Here is a 12,732-nt window from a genome sequence, read left to right as displayed (position 1 = left end):
GGCTGATAACTGGGGATTGGCTCCACCGTTATGTGGGGACCAGCACCGATAACTAGAGATTGATGTAAAAAAATCCGGTTATCGTCGTCACTAGACAAATGCTGTAAAATCGGATTTTACTTTCAACATGTATTTATGCAGTATATTTTGTTTTACATATTTTGTTACAAAAAAAGGTAGACAACTGCCTTTTGCATAAAGTTTTCAGTTTAAAGTGGTAGTGACAAGGTTAGATGAGGAAGGTACAGAGTTGCTGTTCAACACCCCTAGATTTTTTACTCACCATTATTTGGATTTTGCCCATATCTGACAGACCCTTGGCTCTATTAATTTGGACAACTGAAAGATTCCTTTACATTAATTTCTTTTAGAAACTAAAAAATGATTCTCCTTATTCTTTTGCTAGTAGGCTCAATCAGCTGATTCTGAGAACTTAAACATTTGTCACTGTAAATGTTAGGTAATGGTTTTTATATACTGTACATATTACAATGATGATACAGTACAACATGATAATAACACAGTATAAATGGATTCAGTAAGTAAAATATCAGTTTCATTGCCATTACCTTTATCTTACAAAAGCTGTAATAGCCTATTTGACTTATGCAAATGGATACTGTGTTTAACACCTAGCCAAGGTCATTAGTTCACATATATACATTTTGTATCTTGTGTAAGGTAATACAATAAGGTAACAACTGATAGGAAAGGTGCTGTATAAAAACACATCTATGGTCATAAAACCATGGTAGACTGTTGGTAAACAAAGGTAGGCTACCTACCCCCCGAACTGTGTCATTTACAAAAGAGAGAAAAAGATGGGGTTACATTTTTAAAGTGTATTTATGCAGTATTTTGTTACAAATAAAGGGGAAAAAAGGTAGATAATTGGCTTTTGCATAAAGTTTTCAGTTTGTAGTGTGATGGTTGTTGTTTATAAGCATAATGAGTGTTTACAGTTATGGGGTACAGTACTAACAAGACTAGGTGAGGAACTGTACAGAGTTACCCTTGAACACCCCTACATTTTTTACTTGCTCTCATCTGGATTTCACCAATATCCAATAGGCCCTTGGCTTTATCAATCCGGACAATTGAAGGATTTCTTAACAAAATAAGAGTTTTTGTTTTTTGCATGGACTTTAAAAATATTTTTTCACAAGCTACTCTTATATGATCCACTATGGGACAAGCAAGCTACTGAATATACTTTGAGAGTAGACAAGTTACATCATCTTACAAAACAAATCTTAATTAATAACATTGACAGGAATAATATATGTCAGGGCTTTCCAAAAAAATTCTATATTGAAAATCACTCTTGATATCTACAAGTGATATCTACTGGCACAGACATTTATAAATGAATATGAACCTTGCAATTATAACAATAAGAATTAAAAAAAATTCTCAGTAAGAAGATGCAAACCTTCTTCCTCATAAGATGTAGCAACTTGATAGCATTCTGAGCAATTGTCTAAAGATGGAACAGCAGTTATAGTAATGTAACATCGACGTGTTTGAGACCCACTTCCATCACTACCTTCCAATGTACTGTCAAAGGAAAGAATATTGTAAAAATGTTTAAGATATTTCATATATAACTCCATTACACCAACAAAACAGAAGATATATGGGATGTAGTTTCGAGCTTCTAAATTAATCAAACAAAATTAGGCAATAAAAAAAATTATACTATACTTCATCAGAAATTAATATGCTGACAAAAAGTAAGAACAAAAAGAATATCCTGTAGAATAATTCTATAAAACAAAAAACACAACAAGAAAATTAACTGTAATATCAATAAACAAAATAAAAAACCTCAGTCACCATGATATGCTACTTTAAAATGTAAAATTAATTGGCACTATTCATAAACAAAGCACTGTAGATGCAAAGTTAATATTGATAGGTCTTCTCTTGGATTTTTGAGGGAAAAAAGTGGTTGGAGATGGATGTGTTTTAGCTTGAAGTACTGGTAGAAAGTTGAGAGATTTAGAATATAAAGATGATGCTGTTTAAATAAGCAAAAGACTCACAAAATTTACAAAGATTACTTAATGGAATGACCTTATATGTACACAGATGGGACTCAAGATATATCTATAAAAAAGACTGGGCACATAAGAGGAAAAAAAACACAAACTAGAGAAAAAATTAGAGGTTGAGTTTTTCAAATACTTAGGAACAATCATATCCAATGAAGGTTCTCTTGTGCTGAATTTAGTGAAAGACTATAAAAGAAAAATCAAGATGAATGATATATGGGAAACAGATAGACTGAAACTGCATACAATAGCGAGATTAAACAGTGTATAGCATGATTTGTAATCCAATTGCTACGGGGACTAGAATCATGGCATGACAATGTATCTATCAAAAAGATATTGATAATTAGAGAAGAAAATTTTAAATGGGAAAATCAAAAGTAAAAAAATGATACCTTATGGGAAATATGGAAAATTTTTATAAACACTTGTATTTTTCCTAGGTATACAAACCCAAGGGCTTTCATCTATAAGTATCTTTTAGAACAAGCTGGAAACCAGCCAAAACTTGGTAACAAGGTGGTTAACAAGTGGAGATGGGAGGTGAGTAGGGGAGTATCCCTGACTCACTAACTGTCACACTCAATCTTTCTTTGGCTGGAGGGGCTGAGTGAGGGAGCTCAGATGAGACTATATATAAAAGGCTCTTGTTTATATACCAGGGAAAATACAAACTGATTTTCAAAATTTTTTATTTGTTGCTACAGGAATACAAACCATTGCCCTTTATATAGGAGTTACCCCTTAGGTGGGAGGCTAATCCCCTTCAAATGACTGGAGTTGAGAACCAGGAGTTGCCAAGGTCCCGGTTGCCTTGCAAGCAGGGACATCACGACTCCTGAACCCCTAAGGGTCTGGCAAAATGGTTAAGCAGAGTAGTAGGGCCCTGTGCCTGAGTGCCCCTTCTAAGGTGAAAATATGTTACTCAAGTAAAGAACCAGTCGGAGAACTGCGATGACTCCCACAGGAGACTTCACGTCAAAAGGCAGTCTGATCTTGGTAAAACCCAGGATTAGGTGCTAGACTAAAATCTACCTAGTCCACTCTTCACCTTTTTATAAAAGAAAGGACAAGGGAGACAAATCCTGGTCATCGACAGGGAGAGGATGCCTGAAGTGCAATCACCCGTATCCTGTTCGACTCCAGCATGTACTTTGGCCCAGGTGCTGCTCTCAAAATAGGGAATAAGGATTGAATGCAATCCAGTCATTCCACTGCCATCTGAAGACTTACACCAGGCTTAGGTACTTTAGACAAGGTACTGGCCTTGTCCAAAACAGAGCTTGGGGGACTATATAACTTCTTGGGCAACCAACACAAGTCCTGAAGAAAAGTATTTGGGACTCACAATTGTGCGCAAAAATGAAGAATGGAGAGTCCAATGTATCAGATACCCACCCTCATTACCTGGAAACGCAAAAATTTCAACCGAACAGCAAGAGATGGACTTAAGCCCTTGGCTTTGACACCCCTCTCATGGGAAAGGAACCAACATATTCCTCAGGGGAGGATGGTCCAATAAACCAACCCAGAGCCACAAGAAAGACTTCTTAGATAACTCTTTCCAGTACTAATGTAACTAATGAAAGAAGAAAACAATCTAACTCTGTGAATGGATAACTTCAAATAGTACTGGAAAGCACAGGCTGGCAAAGCAGGATCTTACATTCAGAGGGAAGCATCCAAGCATCCAAGAAATCTTAATCTCTTATCAAAAGAGATGAGACTAGAGCTACCATTACTAATGAGGAACAACAGAATGAGAGTGATCCTTGTCCTACCAAAAGTCGAACGCGATATGGCAAGTTAACAGACTTCCCCAATTCCCTTGCCTGTTTTTTTGAAAAATTTGTAGGACAGGCTGATGACAAAGCAAAAGTTGCTTGGTGGATTATCAGGAAAGTGCCTTTGTCTTTACCTAATCTTTTCCTTCTGAGTGTTTTATTTCTTAATCCAACCTGACTGTCCTCCCCCAGCTGTGGCAAACCTGGTGGATTTCTTTTGCCTTACTAGGTGTGCTGCCCTTACGTTGATGACCAGTTGCTTCCGGCAGTTTTTTTCAATGACGTATGGTGACATTTATTTACACTCTCAACAGAATTTTTGTAAATATGACATTTTTATAATAAAATAAAGTTTTATATATACACTTACCAAATAATTACATAGCTATAGTTTCTACTTTACGTGGCAGCTCAAAATTTGAAATTCGCGGTAGCGCTCTTTTGTTTTGGGTGTAAGTATACCGCCCCACCCACTATCGGGGAAGAATAGGTATAACGTAGCTAAAGAGCTCAATTCATTTATGCTCTATGTCCATGAGAAGGGAGGTGGGAGGACTCTATCATGTAATTATTCAGTAAGTATATATAAAACTTTATTTTATTATAAAAATGTCATTTTTATATAAGTCTTCTTCGTTTTAAAGTGCTTTTTTTCCCATTTTTATATGGGGTAAGCACGATGCCTTCTTTTTGAAGGACTTTGATTTGGCGGTGGGGTAGGCCGTAGCCTTGATCGGTTGCCCTGCCTGACATTGCTTAGACCCCGGTAACGAATGTGTACATGTATTGTACCAAATCCCCAGCTCCCTTTCTCCCAGCAGCAAGGAGAACTGGGCGGTTAGGTCGACAGTTTGAGACGTGTGAGGTGTCTGTTTTGTTTTTAGAAGATGTTGGAGTGGCTTTGTTTATGTGTGTATTAGTCTGTAACACCCATTTGCTTTCAGCAAACCTATCCATTGATTACATGCGTAATCCATGGGTTGTCTACACAGATAGCAAAGTGTCCGCCTTCTCTGACAGGTCGGCTGCGGGGATTGAACCCTCGCCACAGACCTCTATGATAACTTACCAAATAATTACATAGCTGAATCCCACATTGATTGGAGGTGGGATGAATGGACATACACTAACCCCACCCCCCCCAAAAAAAAAAAACTCTGATCTGGAGAAGAATTTGGAATAGAACATCAGCTAGCATCTTGAAATGCTTGTTGTAACCTTACCTGCTGAGAAGAGCAACAGCAGACAGGTACTGCCTCTGGTTGTAGCTCCTCTCGACCTGTAGCGGTGTGGCGGTAGAGCAAAGGGTCGCCTCTACTTGAGTGGGTGCTTTGCAACGTAGGAGGTTAATCACAGGTTGCCAAAGCTTACAATCCCAAAGGGTTACATAAATAATATGTGAGTATGCCCTTGCCCTGGCACAGTACAACAGAACAACAAAGACCAGATAAAATTAACCTACACCACATGAAAATTTTAGCCATAACCATAAAATACAGATTGGTGACAGTTACGACTGTGTCCACCAAACTTCCCAAGAAGTACAACTATCCTTATTCCTATCCTTCATCCCACAGTACCATGCCAGCTGTGAAGAACAGACCTAAAGTACTGCATTTTTCGCACACTGTTTCAATGTCTCGTAAGTAAAACATGGCAAACACTGACTTGCACCTCCAAAATGTTGTTTGCAAAATTGAAGAGAGAGACAGGTTACGTCATGCAACCAAAAGACATCGCCACGGCTCTTATCTCACAAGCCTTTACTTTACACAAGGGTAGTAAATCATCTTGAATTCCCTAATGTGCTTCCGAAATCACAGATATAAAAAGAATGATAATGCATTCTTGGACAAAGGACGGCTAGGGTTTTTCACAGAACACCAAAGATTAGTGGCTGATCCTCTAAGGTTTTTGGTTCTCTCAAGGTATACTCTCAAAGCTCTTACAAGACAGAGGACCTTCTCTTGATTGGATGGACCTAGTACTTCTGACAGGCTCTTGACTGAAAAGGAGAGAGGCCAAGGGTCCTCATTCTTGGCCAAAAAATCCAAAATTAGCGAGTATACAGCATTGCCTTGTGAAAACCTATCCTTTTATCTATGGCATGAAGCTCGCTGGCTCTCTTGGCTGTAGCCAATGCCATCAAGAATAATGTCTTCTTTGTAAGATTCCAAAGTGACAATGAATCCAAAGGTTCAAACAGCGACCCTGACAGCCAGTTGAGGACCACATCTAGTTCCAAGCGACTCCCAAGGGTTTAGCTTGCTTACTAGTATTCATATGTTTGATTAAATTGCTAATGTCTTGGTTTGAAGACAGGTCTACTCCTCTATGTTTGAATACTGAGCTCAACAACATCGCTCTGCAACCCTTGATGGTAGATGTTGTGAGTCCTTTCTATGTTCTAAGATATAATAGAAGATCTGCAATTTGGGCTACAGACGTTTGAGAAGAGGAGATATTTTGCTCCTGGCACCACTTCCGAAAAACTGCCCACTTGGACTGGTAGACTGCAGAGGAAGATTGTTGCCTGCACTTAGCAATAGCCTCTGCAGCCTTCCTTGAAAATCCTTTCGCTCTGACAAGTTTCCTGACAGTCTGAAGCCTGTCAGCGCGAGAGTGGATAACCCTTGATGGTTTCGGAGGAAGTGTGGCTGTTTGAGAAGACCTCTTCTGAGGAAGTAGCCTTGGGAAGTTCATCAAAAGGCTCAACAGATCGGGGAACCACTCGTGTGGCCAAAAGGGAGCAACTAAGGTCACTGACACGTTGTTGTGTGCATTGAACTTTCTTAACACTTCCCTCACCATGCTGAAGGGAGGGAAGGCGTAAAGGTTGAGGTTTGACCAGTCCTGCAACATGGTATCCGTAGCCCATGCTTGCGGGTCCAGAGCTGGTGAACAATACAGTGGAAGATGGCGGTTCCTTGATGTCGCAAACAGGTCTATCGACAGCTTTCCCCACAGCTTCCACAGGTCGGTGCACACCTGTGGATTTAGTGTCCATTCTGTCAGTAGGACCTGTTTGCCAAGACTCAATTCATCCACAAGGACGTTCATCTTGCCCTGAATGAAGTGGGTCACTAATTGGGTCTTGTTGTTACTTGCCCATAAAAGAAAATCCTTTGTCGTTTCGTAGAGTGTAAAAGAATGGGTCCCTCCTTCATTCTTGATATAAGCCAGGGCGGTCATGCTGTCCGAATGAACCCCTACTGTCTTGTGGAAGGTTAGAGTTGCAAAGTGTTAAAGTGCCAGATGAATTACTTTTAATTCCTTTACACTGATGTGGAGGTTTCTTTCAGTAGGCGCCCATGTTCCTGAAACCTCTATATCGTTGAGAAGGGCTCCCCAACCCAGATCTGAAGTGTCTGAGTATAACGTTAGGTCAGGGTTTGCTGGAACCAGAGACCTTCCTGGTGTGAATCCATCTTCCGCTAGCCACCACCGGAGGTCCTCTTTTATTTGGGGAGTGATGTTGAAAATGAACGAATCCGGGAACGACTTCCTTTTCCAATTGGCCTAGAGGTAAAATTACAGTTTTCAATTGTTTGAATTTCACCATTCATGAGGAGCTGTAAATTAACTGATAAAATATAAAAAGTAATTTAAGAAAATACAAATACCCACAGGGCATTTAATAAATCCAAAAAATACAAATTTTAAAAACAACTGTTGGTTATATTTTGAACATTAACACAACATGTTTTACTGTTATTATCACTTTGCATTCTGAGCATTCGGGAGCTTGATTATGTGGGGTGCTCATTAAGTGTCCAAGTGTCAGATGAGCATGGCCTATTTGGAGTAATCTCAGAATCACTTGTGCATCTGTCTCTGATATGATGAACTCCACTTTCTAACACCAGATTTTATTTGTTTTAATTTATTTTCAGGTTCTTCATTCCATTTATTTTGCCATTCATTCATAATACCTATTTTTGTGTTACATAACCATTAACTGGGATATTTACATATGATCCCTATATGGGCAGGATCCAACATATTCTACATTTTTCCCATAATTATATAACTTATGGTGTAATAACTTAATTTGTTGTACATTATTTTTTTGTTTGTAACTTTGAATAGCTTCTATAGCACTTCTCTAGTCACTAAAAATCACAAAATTATTGAGTGATGTTGTTTTCATGGCTGATGCTATTGCACAAAACACTGCTGTGAACACTGAAGCATTATCAGGTAGAAAGAATTGATACATTTTGTCTTGGGGTACTGCAGCAGCTCCCACTCCATACTGTGAATTAGATCCATCTATGTATATTGTGCAATGTGGACCTTTTTGGCTTATATGCTCTACTGTATGTTGTCTATGGTGTTCTGAGGTATAAGAGTAACTTTTTTATATATATTTAAGTGCGTGCATATTCTCATTTTATTCATAGTCCAAGGAAGAGATAATTTTAATATTGAAGGTAATTGTATATCTAGATCTAACAGGGAAAAATGGTGAATGATTGTTTACAAAATCATCTTTTTATTCCAATAATTCTTTTGTTGGAGAATCACTTATCTGAATTCTCAGGGCACTCTTCATTATTACTAACTCTCTATGGAGAGACAGTGGTAGTTCACCACATTCAACTTCTAAAGATAAGGTTGTTGATGATCTATAGACTACTCAAATATTCTAAGGCCTTTGTTGTGAATTGGATCCAACGTTTTCAGTGTTATGTCTGATGCTGAGTCATATACTTTGCTTCCATAATAAATGACAGACAGCACTGTTGCTTTAAACAGTATAGTAAGGGTAAGTCTATCAACTCCTCAAGTAGTGTTAGATAGTTTTTTAATTAGATTTAATGCTCTTTTACATTTTGATTTCATGTGTTATGTGAGCTTTCCAATTTAGCGAAAAATTTTGCACTTTGGCAGATTGGTATACTAAAATTTCTAATTTTTAAATCTATTTCTTCACCTTTCTTCCACATTTTATTTTTATAAAACACGACTACTTGGATCATTTAAAGCCTATGGATGAGGTCCATTCATCTATTTTTATTATGGTTTTATTAATGATTCACCCAGCATGTTTTATGTGAGATACTGAATATTATATGGCAAAATCATCCATATGCAGGTTACTTTTAATTTCAATAAGTAGATTAGTTACTGATAAAATCATTTATTGCTTAAGTAAACAGTGTGCCACTACAAATGCTTCCCTATAGAACACCATTTTCAAATGGAAATGTTTTTGACAAAACATCATCAATTATCACCTGAAAATTGCAATCTGTCAAAAAGTTTTGGATAAACTTACGTAAATGTCCACAGATGCTATTTTTATATCATGTTTTTAATATTACATACCTCCATGTAGTATTGTATGCCTTTTCAATGTCAAAAAAGACATCTACAGTAATTTGTTTTCATTCAAATCTTCTATGTATGTGATCTTCTATATTAGACAGGAACCCTAATGTAGATCTATTACATTGTGACCCAGGAAAGCTCCAGTGTAAGTTGCAGGAAGTGTACCAATCAACGGCAAAGGATAACAATAGGCTGACAAGGAGAGGGGATACTGGGTCTCTCTCTCTCTCTCTCACACACATATACAGTATACTATATACTGTATATTACCAAAAAGGCAACTATTTCTTCCTTAATTCTGCATTTTTAAGGTTCAAAAAGAAGTCCCTTTTTTCTGCTCACCTCACTAGGTTATGCAAATTTTTGTCATGGAATTCTTTACCAGCACCATATACAACAGTCATCAGCAACTGAAGTGACTCTAGTTAATTCATCTAATATCTGGTTCAAGGCTTGCTGGAACACATCTTGACTTGTTTTTGAACCCAAGGGAATCCTTTTGTATCAAAACTGTCCAAATGGTGTGTTGGAGGTTGTCAACACCTGACTACTCAAATCCAACTGGACTCTCCAATAGCCAGCACTGGCATCTAATTTGCAAAGTTTCATAGCTCCAGCTAACTTGTATTTAAGTTCTTCATTGGTAAGGATATGATGCTGTCCTCTTCTGAGTGCTTTACTCAGATCTTTTGGTTCTAAGCAAATAAAAAGACTTCCATCAGCTGTGGTAGGATCACCAGTCAGATGGCTCATACACAAGGTGTATGACATCTAGATCTAACATGTGATGGCGGGACTGGGGCTCTTCTAGGTGGATGTATCACTGAAGGGATGTATCCTAAAGTGATAGTCTGTGACAACCCATATATTTTCATATGCCTTTGAACTGATCAGGATACATTCTTTACAAACCAATAACTGATTTGATAGGCTTAATGTTATGAGTTGTATAAGTTTTAGTCTGAGCAACTCATCTTGACAAGACATAATTCAGTGCCCACACATTATCCAAAAATTACTAGTAAAGAGTGTCAGTTATATAGAATGTTGCTGGAACCATGTTACTGCCCTTTTAAGAACATGGAAATATAACTGTACTAAGGTAATGCATTTCAAGTATGCTTGGAAGAAACAAGGTCAGCAGGCTTAACCTCTGAAGTGATACAACTTAGGTACAACGTACAGAGTGCTCTTGAAAGTAACAAATTTCCTTCAGTTATGTTTACTTCCTCCACAGAAATTACATGTAGGCTTATTATTTATATCTGTTATGACTGCTTATTTGATTTACATCAACATTTCTTTTGTGGAACTGTTGTAACTGCAAATGTGTTGCTTCAAAGGTTCTTGCTAGATTTAGCAGTTTATCCAATTTTAATGTTCTGGGGTCATGGTCAAGGAGCTTTTTTTGTTCTGGTAAATGAACTATACTTCTGATCACCTGAGCTTTTTCTGCACTGGTAAATGAAATACACCTTTAATCATCTAATCAATTAAATTGTCCTCTAAGGCTTCTGGACTAGACAGTCATCCGGGCAGCCATTTGATCTTTTGTGTGAATGCCAACCAACCTATCGGAGCGGAGATATAAGCTAACTTTAACAGTAGGTAAGATTAATCTCAAATAAAACTGTTATATCATTTTAACTTGTAAAGTGCTACAAGCAAAAGTTAATTTTTTTTTATTCTATATATATATATATATATATATATATATATATATATATCTATATATATATATATATATAAATGATGTAGTGCTAAGGTGACCTTTCACCAGGGTCCATTTCGACTATACACAGCATATAAGAAAAGTTTTTCCACAGGAAGCACCTTGGTACAGGAACGGGCTGGCAAATGCGTTTTCAGCAAAGAACATTTAATGAACCAGTTACAAAATCAATTTCGAAATTGTGTCTAAGGCTTCTTGAAATACAGAGGCGTGTCTTGCCGAACTTTGACCTCAAATCATCCGCATTGCAGCGATCCGATTTCTTTGTCTGACAATGAGGTGTATTTTCACATGGAGACTCCCAGAGGACTTTGGAGTGAGAGATATAATACGTTTTAGCTTCTTTCAAAACTATGAATACAAACGGTAAGTAAAAAATGTGTTTAATTTTTCATTTTCAAATAAAACTGATTTTTTGAGATATCATTTTTTTAACTGTTTATGTTTTGCAACTAGTGGTACAAGTAATTGGGTTGTTTGTGATTTTGGATTTTATTTTTAGAAGAACTTTTGATAGTTCTGATGAATATTTCATTTTTCAGAATTTTTAAGAAGTTATCTTCGTTATTTTTTTGTCAATAAAGGTTTTATTTTTGTACTTAGTATCTCATTCCAGTAGTCCTTAGATTTTAGTTAGGGAAAGATACAACTGAAGAATAGCTCACGCTACATATATCAAATCTCGTGATAGCGAGATCAAACTTCTGTTCATAAAACAGACTTAAATAAAGTAGGTTTCATATTTTTTTACATATATATATATATATATATATATATATATATATATATATATATATATATATTATATATATATAATTTATTTTCTCTTTAAAACAAAGTGCACAGTAATCATTTAAATGATCCAATAGGGCAAAGGATAGGTATGGGATTACACGGGCGATTTTTCCCAAACATTCAACGTGCAATTCACTCCTAATAGATTAATTTGCTCAATATTTTATATATACAGTGCATGGAAATCCTAAAGTCACATTTGACAATTTACTTTTGCAATCTGCTGTATAGGCACTCTCCAGCAATGCTGAGCTTATTTAAAACTTTAAATAGGATTGTCCACGGAGTGTAATATGCCACAATAGAAAACGAAGCTGCTCTGTATATGCTAAGTTTGCAGGTAGTCACGACAGTAATTTGTTGCCAGAAAATATCCACGCTTATGGTGAAAGAAGTAATGATGGTGCAGCTTAAGATGATGGCTATGATGATGGTGACATCAGTAACAAGTTTTCTCAGTGATAACAGACTTTTAGCGACATTATATTTGTCATTCATTTATTTGATATAGTCCATAATGGAACATAAAAATGAGTAAATTATTTGGCATTATTAGTCTGGAAGCTAAAGTTGTCAAAATTTGTCTGGAATTTTACTTTATACTCTCTAGCTGGTTTTATAACAATTTCATCATACAAAACTTTTGTGTATGTGTCCATTCTATGGCAAAAATGTTATAAAGTCCAAGGAATTAGGTCTGTCGGCATGGGAAACTCCTTGTCTGCAAGACTAAACACAGATCATGTATAGGAGCAAAAAATCATAAACTTGCACTTCATAATGACATGTGAGAATTTACAGGTACAGTCCATATCTGTAAATATGAAATTTAAAAAGTTAACACACATTTCTTCATACTAGTTTATACTGAATATTCACTGAGTATAGCTCACTGATGGTACTTAGTACAAGGATGAACCTTTACTAAAAAAAAAAGTGACAATAATCAACATTCTCAAGGCATAAGTTTCTTAAAACAGGAAAGCATTTCAAACATAATAATTTTGAAAGGATTTATATCTATATCTCTGAA

The 12,732-nt window shown here is 36.6% G+C and overlaps 1 protein-coding gene across 3 annotated transcripts in view; it reads right to left on the bottom strand.

Moving 5' to 3' along the window:
- The window catches only part of LOC136843254 (uncharacterized), a 189,127-nt gene that overhangs the window by 133,590 nt on the left and 42,805 nt on the right, over nucleotides 1–12,732 (bottom strand). For all 3 annotated transcript variants that reach the window (XM_067111374.1, XM_067111375.1, XM_067111376.1), the window contains exon 5: nucleotides 1,433–1,557. In XM_067111374.1, coding sequence (XP_066967475.1) covers nucleotides 1,433–1,557 — 125 coding nt within the window. The remainder of the gene's footprint in view (nucleotides 1–1,432; nucleotides 1,558–12,732) is intronic.

Source organism: Macrobrachium rosenbergii, chromosome 11, assembly GCF_040412425.1.
Source record: "Macrobrachium rosenbergii isolate ZJJX-2024 chromosome 11, ASM4041242v1, whole genome shotgun sequence".
Taxonomy (NCBI): Eukaryota; Metazoa; Arthropoda; class Malacostraca; order Decapoda; family Palaemonidae; genus Macrobrachium; species Macrobrachium rosenbergii.
Note: the sequence above shows the minus strand (reverse complement) of the source record. Positions and strands in the feature narration are given on the sequence as shown.